This window comes from Balaenoptera acutorostrata, chromosome 3 (genome assembly GCF_949987535.1).
Source record: "Balaenoptera acutorostrata chromosome 3, mBalAcu1.1, whole genome shotgun sequence".
Lineage (NCBI taxonomy): Eukaryota > Metazoa > Chordata > Mammalia > Artiodactyla > Balaenopteridae > Balaenoptera > Balaenoptera acutorostrata.
The window spans coordinates 26007544-26024804 of NC_080066.1; the positions used below are offsets into that span (position 1 = coordinate 26007544).

At 44.6% G+C, this 17261-nt stretch overlaps 1 protein-coding gene across 2 annotated transcripts in view; it reads right to left on the reverse strand.

Moving 5' to 3' along the window:
- The window catches only part of FBH1 (F-box DNA helicase 1), a 45870-nt gene that overhangs the window by 23514 nt on the left and 5095 nt on the right, over positions 1-17261 (reverse strand). For both annotated transcript variants that reach the window (XM_057542462.1, XM_057542463.1), the window contains exons 2-8: positions 10939-11094; positions 8261-8844; positions 4217-4347; positions 3975-4110; positions 2230-2420; positions 1324-1416; positions 876-970 (exon numbers count right to left, since the gene is read on the reverse strand). In XM_057542462.1, the coding sequence (XP_057398445.1) occupies positions 876-970; positions 1324-1416; positions 2230-2420; positions 3975-4110; positions 4217-4347; positions 8261-8844; positions 10939-11094 (1386 nt within the window). The remainder of the gene's footprint in view (positions 1-875; positions 971-1323; positions 1417-2229; positions 2421-3974; positions 4111-4216; positions 4348-8260; positions 8845-10938; positions 11095-17261) is intronic.

The window sequence follows — 17261 nt, forward strand, 5'->3', positions numbered from 1 at the left end:
GTGACAGGGGTCAACATCAGACAGCAGAGAGATAGGGGGAGTAGGGGGTGGAGAGGGGAGGGGAAAAGTCACGTTTCTGGAGAGAAACAGATCCAGCTTTGAATTCTACCTCCACCACGTATTTGCTCATTTAATCTGGACCACATCATTTTAATTTCCCTGAGCTTTAAAACCTCATACATAAAATGAACCAGAAATTCCCTGGCCATCCACACTTCCACCACGGGGGGGGGGGGTGTGGGTTCAATCCCTGGGGAATTAGGATCCTGCATGCCATGCGGTGCAGCCCAAAAATAAATAAATAAACCAACCTCACAGAATGTTAGGATTAGCACAGGGCAGACATTTAATAAAGTGGCTGTTGTTTTTAGTAGGATATTTAGGCAGAAAAGAAGCGGGAAGGCATTCCAGGTAGAGAAAATAGTATGAGCAAAGGTTCAAAAAGCAACCAAGTACTTTAAGAGCCAGGAAGCACAATTACCTGACTGAGGAATGTATGTTAGAACCAAAAGGTAGGAGGCCCTTCTAGACTTCACCCTATAGAAATCAAGGAGCTCCTGACACTATCTGAATAGGGGATTCACATGACCTGCCACCCCATAAGCAATCAGTGTCTGAGCAGATATGATGATACATAATAGGCTGGATCAATCCCAGTGGCATCTACCCCACAAACAAACTCCTATGGACCATTTGTTCACCAGGAACTCCAGTGTGGATGCCCCCCCGGAGTGGTAAGAAAAAGCAATTATTCCTTGGCAACTGCTTTTTAGATGATTTAATTGCAGCAGTTCAATAACAGATTAAGGTAAAGATATTCTGGCAGGTGGTGGGTAAGGTGGTAAGAGGCATTCCAGGAATGGCAGCCCCCTTACCTGCAAATGCCATAATTTTTACCACCTGGAGAGGTTCCATCTTATGGCTTAGGATCAGCTGTTGTTCATGTGTCAGCTGGATGGTTGTTTTCTTGCTGTAATCATTACAGAAAAGAAATGAGGAAAAGAATAAGGAATTGAAAAGATCAGGTGATGGACTGTCAAAAATGAGACAGGAAACCAAATGGGATGAATAAAATTTAACCAGAAAAAAGGGGAGGGCCGCCCCCCCTTAGGGTGATTAAAATGTTCTAAAACTGGGTTATGATGGTGGTTGCACACTCGGTAAATCTACTAAAAATTACTGAATTATACAATTAAAATGGGTGAATTTTATGAAATATAAATTATAACTATATAAAGTGGTTAAAACAAAACACCTTTTCCTCTTTCAGTACGAGAGTCAGGAATCAAAGACAACAACACACACACACCCTTACAGACATACCCTGGCCAGACCGATGGTTCCTCTTTGACTTCTGTGGCCTGAGCACAGGAATTCTCCTGAAGATACAGGCAATAGAAAATGTTGTAGTGAATCCTAACAGGAAAAAAGCAGATTAGAGATTTTCAAATTCAGTCACAATCTGTATCTTATTTTTCCTCAGATGTTTTTTAGACTCCTAACCATTGTTAAAAATAAAATATAGGGCTTCCCTGGTGGCGCAGTGGTTGGGAGTCTGCCTGCCAATGCGGGGGACACGGGTTCGAGCCCTGGTCTGGGAAGATCCCACATGCCACGGAGCGACTGGGCCCGTGAGCCACAATTACTGAGCCTGCGCGTCTGGAGCCTGTGCTCCGCAACAAGAGAGGCCGCAATAGTGAGAGGCCTGCGCACCGCGATGAAGAATGGCCCCCACTTGCCGCAACTGGAGAAAGCCCTCGCACAGAAACGAAGACCCAACACAGCCATAAATAAATTAAAAAAAAAAAAAAAAAAAAATATATATATATACCACAATTTTATGAAAAAAAGGGAAGAAAAGGGTTTAAATATACCTAGAGCTGAGCTATATTTACCTGCACCACTGGTGGTAAATATTTGGAGAGCACGGTTCTGGGAGAGATGCCTGGCTGCGGTGGGCAGAGGCAAAGGAGACAGACCAGGACGTGCTCTTTGGGGAACAAAATGTAGCCACGTATGAACACAGAAGGCTCTGTCCACTCCAGGCTCAACAGCCCTGAAGGGAGACACTGTCTCGGGGATGGTGTACGACCCCACGGCACCTCACATTCACAGAGCCCGCTTGCCTGAATCGCTGCCCTCAAACCTCACGGAGAACCTGGCGGAGCAGTGGGTGGTGGGGCTCACCCAGCGGTAACGCGGGGAAGGGGCAGGGCGGGGACCAGTTACCGGTTGCTGATGTTGATCCCTTTCTCCCGCATGGCGTAGAGCAGCACGGCAATGCAGTACAGGGTCTCGGTGATGTCTGGCATGGTCACTGTGGAGCTGGGCCGCCGGAGGCAGAAGAGCAGCTGCTGGATGTCATTGACGCTGCTGGACAGGAGGACGATGGCCGCCACCAAAGCCCACACGTTGACACCCTGAGGAGGGAGGTGGACAGGACGGGAGACGAGACCCAAAACACAACTGGTAAGAATCACATGGGACAGCCGGTGAAGAAAGCCAGGTTTGGGGTTCGTGTACCTTCCTCAGACCGTCTAAACGGAGCACAAACTTCCCGAATGACATTTGGGAAACACCGAGAATGTCTCCTTTTACCCTGGATTCCTTCTTTCTCATCATTTTTGGATTTGAGTTCTTAAGTTTTCTTTGATTAAATAACATTTATAAAGTACTTAATGCAAGACCCTGCACAGACGTGATCCTCCTGCCTGCTCACCAGCCCACCCCAACCCCGCCAGGTCAGTGTGAGCTCTCAGGTCCAGACACTCAAGTCAAACAAGCTCACTATTAAATGGGTGCCCACCTGGGAGGCACAAAAATTGGGGGATCCAAAAAAGACAGCAGTCTTTAGGGGGAAATCAAGACTGACAATTCAATGGCATTAAGATGTTAATTTACTACTTACTTTATATTATTATTATTTAATACTTATTAAATATTAAGTTAACTAAATATTAAATTATTGAAAATTTATTATTATGGACACAGTATGCTCCATTTATTAATGTCTAAGAAAATGTTCACTAACATGGAAATATCAATAATAGACATACAGGGACTTCCCTGGTGGCTCAGTGGTTAAGACTCCACGCTCCCAATGCAGGGGGCCCGGGTTCGATCCCTGATCAAGGAACTAGATCCCACATGCATGCCGCAACTAAGAGTTCGTAAGCCACAACTAAGGAGCTGGCAAGCCACAACTAAGGAGCCCGCCTGCCACAACTAAGACCCAGCACAACCAAATAAAAAATAATAATAATAATGGACATATAAGTATATAACTATCATTCTTAACTTTACTGCAAGCCTCCCTGTTAAAAATGCATCCACAAAAAGCAAAGTTCCACACACCTTTCACTACAACCATACTGGGAAACAAATCTCACTCCATCGACAATCACTTCACTAAAGATGGACAGAGAAATGCACATGGCTGGATTTCCAACCCTCGACTGGCTGCAGAATGAGGCTGAGGTTGCATGTGGCTTCCAAAACAAAATTTAAGAAGAATCGCTATCCAGATGAGAAGCCACAAGACAAAGGAAACTGGGGACTATTTCCAGCTTCTCATTAACTCACTGTGTGTCAGTACAAAACCCTTCTTTTCTCTGGTTCTTTCAAATAACCCAAGGTGTCAACAATACAATGGGCTGCCTTGTAAAGAAATCCTTACTAATCAAAGTGTGTAGACGCTAGATGACCATCCTTTGTTGGGACTGCTCAACAGAATGGGAAATTGGATGAAATACTTTTTAAAATTCCTTCCAAATTAAAGAATCTGTAACAATGTAGCCTTTTATTTCTCTGTGGGACCAATGACAAGATTAAGGCTTCAAAGTAAAGGCTGAAGGAAGATTTTGAAAATAAATCTGAAATAACCTTCAACCAAACTTGATCACCAATACACTTTCTTCCAAAGAGAAAAGGTGTCGCCTCCCCAACCCTCCCCTCCCTGCAGCCTCTTCACGTACGGCAGGGGCAGCGTAGAGATCGGGGAGGTGTTGGCGCACGCAGGCCTCTGCCTCAGGGAGGAGGAGGTGATCCCTCAGACTCCACAACGCCCGTCCAGGGTCCACACTCGGGGAGCACTTACTGGTGGCTGTGTAGCTGTAAGACATTCACAGCAGCATCCATGGGATAGGCGATCCATTAAGTGCTGATTTCTGGGAAAGGACTTTGGAAACCGACTTCCTCCCAGGAAACAGGGACTCACCGGATGAGGTTCAGCACACACAGGTCTGACTCCTTCTCTATGCCATAGCTCGAGAGGATGCCGTCCACTTTGCTGACTGCTTGCTCTTCATTCATCAGGTATTGGTGATACAGCTTTTTCCAAGGAATGAACTAGACAGTTTAAAAAATCCAAAACAACATGCAGGCAATGGCTATTAGAGAACTGATCAGGCCACAAACATATAGATAATCGTTTGAAAAACAATCATAGTCTACAATTCAAAAGCTGGGCAAATAGGGTAGAAACATTACACAAATTTTAGTTGGAAACTAGGAGAAGGGGGGGGGGTCCTCGGTTTCGGTTCCAACATTAACTTCTTACAGAATCTGGGAAGAGCTAGTGCTTCAATTTCCCTATCTGAAATACTGTCCTGTCCCTTTTGGGACACTAATGGCTCAGAGCTTCAGCGAGGATTAAATAACATGAGAGTTGTGGCTATACTAAGATTAGACAAAATAGACTTTAAGTCAAAAGTTATTAGAAGAGGGACTTTCCTGGTGGTCCAGTGGTGAAGAATCCGCCTTCCAATGTAGGGGACACAGGTCCGATCCCTGGCCGGGGAACTAAGATCCCACATGCCACAGGGCAACTAAGCCCACGTGCCACAACTACTGAGCTCGCGCACTTCAACTAGAGCCTGCATGCTGCAAACTACAGAGCCCACGTGCCCTGGAGCCCACGCCACAACTAGAGAAGAGAAAACCTGCACACCACAACTAGAGAGAAGCCCGCGTGCCACAAAGAGCCCACGCGCCACATCGAGCGCTGCAATGAAGATCCCGCATGCCTCAATGAAGACCCGACGCAGCCGAATAAATAACTTAAAAAAAATTATTAGAAGAGACAAAGAATATTACTTGATGATAAAAGGGTCAATTCACCAAGAAAATATAACAATTATAAATATACATGTACCAAATATCAGAGCTCCTAAATCTAGGAAGGAAACACTGACAGAATTGAAGAGAAAAAGACAGCAACATAATAACAGGAGACTTCTATACTCCATTTTCAAGAATGGACAGAACAAACAACACTGGACCGAACAGACATATACTGAACACTCCATCCAGCAACAGTAGAATATACAATCTTCTCAAGTACACACAGAACATTCTCCAGGAAAGATCACGTACAAGAACACAAAACAAGTAAGTCTTAACATATGTTAAAAGACTGAAATTATAGAAAGTATGTTTTTCAATCACTATAGAATGAAACTAGAAATCAGTAGCAGAAAGAAAACTGGAAAACCCACAAATATGTGGAAATTAAACAACACACTTAAAACAACCAATGGGTCAAAAAGGAAATCACAAAGAAATTAGAAAATACCTTGAGACAAATGAAAACAAAAATACAGCATACCAAAAAGTATGGAATGAAGTGCAAGCAGGCCTAAAAGTTAAGTTGATAGTTATAAAAACTTACATTAAAGAAGAAGGAAGATCTGGATTTCCCTAGTGGTGCAGTGGTTAAGAATCCGCCTGCCAATGCAGGGGACACGGGTTCGAGCCCTGGTCCAGGAAGATCCCACATGCCGCAGAGCAACTAAGCCCATGTGTCACAACTACTTATCCTGTGCTCTAGAGCCTGCGAGCCACAACTATTGAGCCCACGTGCCTAGAGTCCATGCTCTGCAACAAAAGAAGCCACCACAATGAGAAGCCTGCACACCACAATGAAGAGTAGTCCCCACTCACCACAACTAGAGAAAGCCCACGTGCAGCAATGAAGACCCAACACAGCCAAAAATAAAATAATTTTTTAAAAATATTTTTAGGGCTTCCCTGGTGGCGCAGTGGTTGAGAATCTGCCTGCCAATGCAGGGGACACGGGTTCGAGCCCTGGTCTGGGAAGATCCCACATGCCGCGGAGCAACTAGGCCCGTGAGCCACAACTACTGAGCCTGCACGTCTGGAGCCTGTGCTCCGCAACAAGAGAGGCCACAATAGTGAGAGGCCCGCGCACCGCGATGAAGAGTGGCCCCCACTTGCCGCAACTAGAGAAAGCCCTTGCACAGAAATGAAGACCCAACACAGCCAAAAATAAATAAATAAATAATAAAAATAAAGGAATTCAAAAAAAAAAAAAATATTTTTAAAAATGAAGACAGATCACAAATCAATAACCTAACTTTACACCTAAAGGAACTATAAAAAGAACAAACTAAACCCAAAGCTAGCAGGAGGGAGAAAATAATAAAGACTAAAGAGCAGAGATAAATGAAATAGAGAATAGAAAAATAGGGAAAAAAACCCAATAAAACCGTTTTGTTTTGTTTTTTTAACAAGATCAACAAAATCGACAACCCTTAGATATATTTTGGAAAAAGAGAAGATTCAAATAACTGAAATCAGAAATGAGAGGGGAACATTACAACTGATGTCACAGAAATAAGAAGCCTTATAAGAATACTATGACCAACTGCAGGTCAACCAACTGGATACACTAGAAGAAATGGATAAATTCCTAGGAACACACAACCTACAAAGACTGAATGATGAAGAAACAGAAAATCGGAACAGACCAATAATAAGTAAAGAGATTGAATCAGTAGTCAAAAGCCTCCAAAAAAAAAAAAAAAAAGCCTCCCAAAAAGTTAAGAGTCCAGGACCAGACTGCTTCATTGAAAAATTCTACTGAACATTTAAAGAAGAACTAACATCAATCCCCCTCAAACTCTTCGAAAAAACTGAAGAGGAGGGAGCACTTCCAGACTTATTCTGAGGCCAGCATAACCTTATACCAAAGCCAGACAAAGACACTACAAGAAATAAAAAGAAAATGAGAGCTGTGACAAGGTCACTGAAAATAACCACATCATTGCTGGTGATGATAAAAACTGCATTATTCTAACATTTCAAGGGATAAGGATAAGCTGGGATATCTTCCCAAAATCTTCTCGAGCAGAATGGAGGGAAACCTCATCTATCCCCAGTTCATGTCAGAGAGATCTCAATTAAATGGGTAGAAATACTGACCCAAAACAGAGTTCACAACTAAAAACAGAAAGATATTTCTTAGAAAGTAGGAGACAAGACCCCAGGCAAAGAATGGAGCAAGAGCGATGTGAAATTTCCTCCAAAATCTTTTGGGCTTGGAAGAGAAATGTACTAAGTTTTGATATATCCACCTCTCCCTCCATCTCCAAGGTTTTAAACTTCAATGCATTTGAAGAATAAGTTAAACTCTCTACCTCTGGTTTATTCCTAATGTCCGGTCTAAGGGACGTACAATCTAAGCAGAACATTCTACCAGCCCTCAGCCTTACTGGAGACCTGAACCTGGGAAGTATAATGACACAACAAAGGGAAGGGCAGGGTGCAGGATAACAGTATCAGGAAATCCTTTCTGAGATCACAGGCTGCCCCTGTGTCATCTTCAAAAGGTACTCTTGTGACTAAACGCAACACTCATTTACTAATCACCTACTATATGTAGAACATTGTGAGACACAGTGCCGAATGCAAAAACAAACAGGACAACCAGCCCTCTAGCAATGCGCTAATAATTTAAAGGGAGGAAGAAGGCTCTCTAAGACGATAACAGAACATGATAAGCTTGAACAGAGGTATAAATCACTATAGTAGCACAAGGAAGAGAGTGAGAGAGTGATTTCAATGGGATGGAATGAGAAAGCGTTAGTCTAAGAGGGCAGCCTTGAAGAGGAAAGACATCAACAGAGCTATGAGGGGCCCTTTCGGTTGGCTGGGGGAAGTGGGGTGCAGATTAGACTAACATAAGGAAAGTACTGTGCAGTCCACAGTTGGGAAGCAGAACATCATTGGTTGTGGACAGAATACAGGGATGGACTGGAATGAAGTCAGCAATGAGCCTGGAATAATGAGGCGGGACACACACAGAAGGTCCCAGGTACCTCCGGGAGATTGGGATTTGATTCTGGAGGCAAATGGACACCAACATTTCTGAAGAAACGTCACTGTCAGGAGTATGCATTAAGTGAAGCGAATCCATGAACTTTTAGAGAAAACATGAGAGAGCAAAAAGCACTTTCCGTACCAGTGGATCACTGATTATCTCCCTCCAAAAGTGGCACACCAAGCTCAGATTCCAGTAGAGGTCTTCCATGGGGAGGAAAGCAAAGATGTGCCTCAGGACCTCGCTGGGCAGGCTGCAGATGTGGCTCTGGGGTTCCTGGCAGGGCGAGGTCCCAAGAAGCCCATAGTAAGAGTCAGGAACAGGATCAGGACCAATGTCCTCCACCTCCTGGCTGGATTCTCCAGGCTGCGCAGAGAACCACGACGCACCGTCCTCTGCTTCTTGTCTGCCTTCCCTGGGCCGTGTGCACGACAGGGACAGATGATGCCGTGGGGTCTTCCTAGAAACCCCATCCCACTGACTGGTCCCTGTGGCTTGATTCCTCTCGTCCTCGAAGGACCGAGACCGCTTCCCTGACGAGCGTGGCCATGCTGCTCCGTCACCTCCCTGAGGCAGGGCGCAGTGGCCTTCTGCAGCAAAAATCATCTCGTCCTCCGAGTCCTTAGAGCTGTCCTGGCCCACAGAACTGCTTTTGGCCATGTCATTGGTGCACCGCTGCTGGCCAGCGAGGAAGAATTCAGGGTTGTATCCCGGGCATCCTCGACCTGGACAGAGAACCCAAACAAGGTGAACGAGAAATGAATAATGACTGATGACCATTTGCTGACCCAAATAAGACAAACTGATTTTCAATTATCTATTTTAATAGAGGAAAGAGACAAGGATGTATTTTATTGGTCAACTGATTATATAAATAGCTTAATCCAAAAAATATTTATATCGGGCTCTATCATACAGTCAGATACACATTTGGAAAGAGACAGAGACCAGTCTCTGGATGGTGTGAGGACCACACTACACCTTGCAATATATACAAACTGAATACCTGAACGGACAGGAGTACACGAATGCTCACATTCACACATCTGCTCATAAAATTCACCTCTCCTGGCTTGTTCTTACCATTAAAAAAAATAATCTAAATTTGCGTAAGTAGAAAGGAAAATGCTTTAGATTATCAGGATACAGTAAAACCCACTCTTCTCATTTGACAGTTAAAACCCTTTCAATTGATTTTTATTTCCTCCTGTGAAACTGACACATTATTTAAAATATAAAAATCAGAATTTTCTTCCTATTATTAGAGTGGTATCTAATCTAGTCTACACATTCATTCAATAGGTATTTACTAAGCACCTATGATTTGGAAACAAATATAAACTGTATGTAAATCATATAATAAAACAGTATATATAGTCCCTGACCTCACAGACTTTTCAGGCACTCAGAGGAATCCAACTGGTGATTTCACACATCACCACGGCATTTTTAAATTCCTATAAATTATTGTAAAACGCCAATGAAGTATTTAAACACCTTATCAATATACAACAAAATATATGGTACCTTCCTGAAATGGCTGTAGCCAGAATTCTCACTTTAAAAATTAAGAGAGTGGATCAACTATACTTCAATAAAATTTTTTTTAAAAAGTAAATAAAACAAATTAAAAGTTTTAAAAATTGAAAGTAAAAAAAGAGTGGAACAAAACTACGTTTAGCTTTTAACAGGATATAAAACTTACTACTTTTTTCTATGTTAGAAAAAAATTATAACTGCTTCTGGGGCAATGTGATAGAAACCCAAGTTTTGGAGTCAATAGGCCAGGGTTAAATTCTGATGTTTTCTAATTGTGGAGTTAATTACACCAATATTTATGAAGAGCTACCACCTGCTCAGTGCTAGGACTCCACACTGAAACACACATGCTGACAAGTCTTTATCAGTAAAGAACTCACAACACAGAGGAGAAGCTGACTTATACACACAAAACAGACAAAATATCAAACACTATATAACCACCGAGTTTAAAACTGCCTCATACAATTGGTTACAGTGGTTCCAAAAAGTGGTAAACAGAGACTACAATCACATCACAAGAATTGCAGATGACTAGTGAGATCTGAGTTGGATTCTGAAATGAGATATATCGCAGGGAAATAAGGCAATCTGGATTATACAAACAGGTATTAATGAAAGTGGGAATTCACTTAGCACTAAATGGGTCATAAGGAAAACAAGCTGCCAGAAGTAGAGCCTGCATGTAATAATGTCAGGGGATTGAGCCTGAGTCCCTAATAGTAACAGGGAACATACCACACTGGAGGTTCTTGAGAGTGGCAGTGACATTACAGAAAATGGTACTCAGGAACATTATTTGATATTCGACCTGATATGGAAAAAATAAAGTCTGAAGGCAAGGAGAGGGTTATCGCAGCAGCCCAGGTACGAGGTGACAGAGGGCACAATCTACCGTAAAAGCACTGAGTGAGGGGACATTTGGGAGAAAAAGAGTGATACGGTGGACCTAGTGACGGATTGGACAAAGAGGACTGCTGAAGAGTCAGGAAATCACGACGGTTCCAGAATGGAATCGTGGTGATGCTGTGACGTGTTCCCTACCACGTTATAGTTAAGCCAGCTAGTGGAATTCACTCAGCCGTGCTTTTCTGGGGCTTTTACCAACCACTATGATAGGATGGAATTTTCACAGAAAACTCACAAATAGTGAAAAAGTGTCAAACTATTGCAACAGAACCACAAGATCACAGTAGCAGTATTTACAAATACCGGGAGATATTCAAAGGCCACACACACTACAGATTCTGAAACGCAAGGTATTTTGGGGGAAGACATACCTCTAGTCCCTCTTTTGGTTCTGGGTCTAGGATAGAGACCGTGGTTCGGGTCTCTGTTTGTCCATCTTTGACCGAAGGGCTGGGTCAAGGCCAAGTGACTCCGAGCCAGATGTTGGCAGTCGACGGCTGTAAGATGCTTCCGCTTAAACCGTCTCACTGTTTTGTATCAACAGGCAGAAGAAATGGGACACTTGTTAGTTATCACCAATTCTACAAGCTAGCCAGCAAGTTAACCTTTTCAGGAATACAGTGGCTGTGGGCCACCCCAGCCAGCCCTTTCCCTCTTCCCCATATTCCCATCAACTTTCAGTCATTTTATAGTTTCTTTGCATCTCTTCCTTAGGATTTGAGAATCCTAAAATAAGATCCTAAAATAACCTTCTTTTCCACCTATCATACTTTGTAGAAGCCCTGATCATGAAATGCTCATTCAAAAAGAAGTTGCCACTAATGGATAAATGGAGATCTGGTAACTTTTCCTTGACTTTAGCCAGGCCATTTATACTACCATAATAACCATAAATATTTTAAGAGTTGGCTATAGCTTTTCAAAAAAAAACTCATGCATCGTCCCCTGTATACACCAGCTTCCCCAAGTCTGAGAAGCAGAAGGCACTAAGCGGACAGTCACAGTAGATTTCCCACCCCCACTGTACGCCTCTCCCCACGCACCCCACCCCACCCCGTGCACCCCTCTCGGCCCCGAGAGCATCTCAGCATCGGGCACTGATGTAAGAGGACAGGAGCAAGGCCCCCAAGTGGAAGAGAATCGAGCCCACTTTTCAGCATCTTCAGAGGAGGAAATTACATATTCTCCCTCAGCAAAACACTACAGCAGTGACTGTGCCTAGAATTCTGTCTCGAGAGTATTGAAATACTTTTGTTTATATTAGTCATTTTTCTGCCAGGTATTTTTTCATTCCTATTTCTGCATTTTATCGCATGTAAGATCTAACTACCTCCTTATGGCATTAAATAGAACAGTTACACTACTGTACAACAGAATAGTTACACTTAAAAAAAAAAAGAGAGGACAAGAACAGATACAAGAGAATTAAAGTGACCCTTTAGGGACTCCCCTGGTGGCGCAGTGGTTAAGAATCACCTGCCAATGCAGGGGAGATGGTTTTGATCCCTGGTCCGGGAAGATCCCACATGCCGCGGAACACCTAAGCCCACGCGCCACAACTACTGACCCTGCACTCCAGAGCCCGCGAGCCACAACTACTGAAGCCCACATGCCTAGAGCCTGTGCTCCGCAGCAACAGAAGCCACCGAAATGAGAAGCCCGTGCACCACAACGAAGAGTAGCCCCTGCTCGCCACAACTAGAGAAAGCCTGTGCACAGCAACGAAGATCCAACGCAGCCAAAAATAAATAACATAAATAAAAATAAATTTTTAAAAAATAAAAATAAAAACGTGACCCTTTACAGGAGATGGTCAACAGAGAAATCAGTTCCTGCCAGTACTGTATTTTCACAGCTGCTAAAAATACTCCAGTAAACTGTAGTATCAAATGCCAGAATCTCACTCAACATTTCCCGTAAGCCTGAAAACGTCTGAAACCAAGACACCACTGAGTATATCTGACACAGTTTATAATCTTAATAACTCCCCTCAGCCCTTAGCTTCTTCAGAAATGATCCTTCCAAATTTCAGTTTATTCTTTCAAGGTTTAATGTAAGTTTAAAAAAACTTCATGGATATTTCGAGACTTTTTAAAAATTACTTCTACACACAGAAATAGTTCTACAGGCCCCTCTGAAAGAACGCTAGAGACCTTTTCACTACATGAATTCAGAGTTAAGATGCAGTGGTATAACTGTTAAGTCATGAAGAAATACTTAAAAATATGCTCAGCCGGGCTTCCCTCGTGGCGCAGTGGTTGAGAATCCGCCTGCCGATGCAGGGGACACGGGTTCGAGCCCTGATCCAGGAAGATCCCACATGCCGTGGAGCAGCTAAGCCCGTGTGCCACAACTACTGAGGCTGTGCTCTGGAGCCCATGAGCCACAACTACTGAAGCCTACGTGCCTGGAGCCCGTGCTCCACAACAAGAGAAGCCACTGCAATGAGAAGCCCGTGCACTGCAACAAAGAGTGGCCCCCGCTTGCCGCAACTAAAAGCCCACATGCAGCAACGAAGACCCAACGCAGCCAAAAATAAATAAATAAATAAATTTTTTAAAAAAATGCTCAGCCAGATAAAAGCAGTGTCACATAGTGAGGGGACAGTGGACTTAAAAGGAAAAAAACAGGGTGTGAGCCCTAAGCTGGCCACATAGTGGCCAGAGGACCCCTGGTCACTTAGCCTCTCTAAGACTCAGGGGTGTTACAATGATTAAATGAGAAAACACACTCCAAAAGACTTGTTAAACTATAAAACCCTACACAAATATACACATCTGCTTATTCTGTTAAACAAAGCTTAGATGTGACTGATTCGCATAAAACATTGAAATAACTTTCAAATTATAAAGATGTCACCTGATGGCAAGACATGAAGTATATCAGCAGTCCAATTACAGCCTATTCTGTATTACTGAAAATACCTTTTAAAAAGCCAAGGGACTTCCCTGGTGGCGCAGTGGTTGGGAATCCGCCTGCCGGTGCAGGGGACACGGGTTCGAGCCCTGGTCCAGGAAGATCCCACATGCCGCGGAGCAACTAAGCCCGTGCGCCACAACTACTGAGCCCGCGTGCCTAGAGCCTGTGCTCCGCAGTGGGAGAGGCCACCGCAATGAGAAGCCCGTGCAACGCAACGAAGAGTAGCCCCCGCTCGCCGCAAATAGGGAAAGCCGGCGCACGGTGGCAAAGACCCAATGCAGCCAGAAATAAAAAATAAAAAAAGCCAAGTCATATATCTTAAGTGCTTATTATGAACAGAAAGCATCCCCTCCACTATAATGGTTTTACAATTATTTTGTTGTTGAACATATTCCTCATACTTACAGAGGCAGAAAAAATGAATGTGCAGTTTTTCTATGTTAAAACAATAAATTTGGGCTTCCCTGGTGGCACAGTGGTTGAGAATCCGCCTGCCAATGCAGGGGACACGGGTTCGAGCCCTGGTCCAGGAGGATCCCACATGCCGCGGAGCAACTAAGCCCGTGCGCCACAACTACTGAGCCTGCGCTCTAGAGCCCGCGAGCCACAACTACCGAAGCCTGTGTGCCACAACTACTGAAGCCCGCGCGCCTAGAGCCTGTGCTCTGCAACAAGAGAAGCCACCACAATGAGAAGCCTGTGCCCCGCAACAAAGAGTAGCCCCCGCTCACTGCAACTAGAGAAAGCCCGCGTGCAGCAGCGAAGACCCAACGCAGCCAAAAATTAAATAAATGAATAAATAAATAAATTTATTAAAAAAAACAATAAATTTGAAATTTTTCCATATTAAAAAAAAAGCTTGAAGTCTGATTACTCTTTCTAAAAATAAGACACGAAAGTTTACCTCTTCTGCTCAAAATCCTTCATATTACAAAGCCAACAACCTAATTGCTATTTTTTTCTGAATGGGGACCTCTGGGCTGACTGGCAGAAGAGATAAGAAAGCTACAATGGGCCTTGCAGAACAGAGTTGGCCCTTGAGATCCATGAGTTCCGCACCTGCGAGTTCCACCAACCGCAGATGAAAAACACCAACACGACCTGTGGTTGGCTGAATCCGCAGATGTGGGATCCGCAGGTCCCTGTCCACAGGGTGGACTCTAAGGGGCCTGAGCCCTCTTGGATTTCGATGCTACAGGGGGTCCTGGAACGAATTCCCTGTAGAAACCCTGGAATGACTATACTGACGAATCCTGGTCCCTAATTCAGGTGCTCCAGACACACTTGGGTCAACTACAGGAGCAGTTGAAGAATTCCAGCCAATAAACCCACTAACCCTGTAGATCCCAGATATGAGACTGATCTCTGCTTTCTCTTCAAACATTCCCAACTGTTTCAAAGCTGGCAAATACAGTGTCCAGAATTAAAACTGGAGACAGTCTAGAAAAATTATCAACAGAGAATATCTTATTTAAAGAAGGTTCCATAGATAAAATCACAAAGGAATAAGATTAACAATATCAAACCCTCAAATTCATATGACCCAGGACCTTGGTGTTGGCACAGACCTGCAGGAAGTGTTCTGCTTCCAGAGTCCTGGTACATCCCAGAGCGGTCCTGCACGAAGCCATCACAGAGCAAAGGCTAGCAGCTGGGTGCAGAGGTGCCCACACTGGGCCATCTGGCCTCTGGGTACCAGCACAGCCGCCTACACTGTCCACCTGGAATGGTCCCTGCAGCCCTGACTGCTCATATGGGAGGCAGAGCTAACACTTTTACGTTCTTACTTTTCTGACTTCAGTGAGAGGTCAGAAACCGAGACTATTCTTTCTGCCTCTCAGGTCTCTGAAAGATGAAGCACTGTGACTCACTGCACGGGGAGCTGGGGCCCCCGCACCTGTCTCCAGAGTTAACAAGGCACTTAAGTCAAAGGCCGTGTGATGCGCTTGGATCGGAGCTGGGAGACTTCCTCCCTAACAGCCTTGGTTCCCTTCTCATCACAACGAGGACCCTGACAAGCTGCCATGCGGAGTTCACACCACGGTCATGTGGTTTGAACCAGACAAGACACATGAAAGTACCTAGCGACACCCATGCAGAGGCTGACAAAGCCCAGCAGCTCAGAATTACACGTGGACCACACCGTGCTGAGTCTCCTAAAAGATGCCTACATTTTAACAGCACCAACGTTCTTGTGAAGTTATTTAAAATTACTACGATAAAGTTCTAACTGCCTTCTGTTCTTGTTAATATACTTCTAAACCAGCAGTTCAAATATAACTTTATCCCAATAAAGATGCCCAAATGCTACTTCTTGCTTCCCTGAGTCCCCAAGCCTCGTGCTGCTCCTCCGTCCTCTGAACAGCAGGTGCCCTCTGCATTGCTCTCCAAGAGCACGTATTATTAGAAGCTGCTCGCGTTTCTTCAAGAAGCAAACCTACAGTGGTCGGTGAGGAACGTGCACCGTTAAAGGGATGGAGGGAGATGACAACCAAACTACGTGAGGCCCCAGAGGCCCAGCGGAATCGTCTCCAGGCCACAGTGGGTATCTGTACCCTTGGAGACTCTACCACAGTGACTAATAGAAATGTGTCACATCCCTCAGATGTGACGATAGAAAAACACTGGGAAAGTATGAAAACCATTTGTCAAACAGAATTTTGCTCATTCCCACACTGCTTTTTCTGTGATGGTCATCTCACAGAGAGACGCCTCACCGGACCGCAGGAGCAGTTCCCAGCCTTGCATCTCAGTCTGAAGTGGCAATCACCTGGATTGTGGCCCTCTGCCAATCACCGATCTCTTCACCTTGATGATGATCTGTCCCGCCCACCCCCGCCCCGAGTCAGGCACACTGCTGGAGATTAGACTCTCCTCAGCCCCCGTGGAACGATCATCACTAAACCTGTATGAGACCACCAGCCCTGAAAAGGCAGGGAACATGTCTCATCAGCTTCTTCCTCAAAGCACTTAGCACGACACTGTGCAAATAACAGTTACTCCAACGCTTATTGAATGAGAAGTACGTGCTATGACTCAATTCTGTTGTAATTCGCCTAGCTTCATTTTGTCATCTTCTTGATTGCAAGACAATTTAAAAAACAAGTCACACAAAGCGGAATGGAGTGCTCCTGGTTTCGTGGTGAAGACTGTCGGTCCCCTTCCTCCTTGGCACATGGCTGGTCCACACTTCCCCATCGCGCTGGTAGCTAGAGGCCCCACAGAATGTGCATAGAGGGATGTGCGCCTCTTCCAGGCCTGGCCCATAAAAGCCTCTCCTGCTCCTTCCTCCGTCCTCTGCTCCCATCCAGAGAAGGGAAAGGTGACCCCAGGGAATCTTAGAGGCCACACATTCGAAAAGGAAGACCCTCCAGCAGCCTGGGTCCTTGGATAACTGCTTTAAAGAGCACCACTCCTCCCACACAATGCGCGCGCGCGCGCGCGCACACACACACACACACACACACACACACACACACACACACACACACACACACACACACACACACACACACACACACACACACACACACACACACTGCAACCACCCGAGGCTGTTATGGGATTGAGAAATGAGTTTGGATTGTGAGGTCATTACACGTTTGGATCTGTTTGTTACTGCGGTCACACCTACCCTAACCATTCTAGGATCATTTGAAATTGACACCAAGTCACTTCCCTTCTTCCCCTACCTTTGTTAATCATAATTTATACCAAAAGGCCTGCAGGACTTCCCTGGTGGCACAGTGGTTAAGAATCCGCCTGCCAGTGCAGG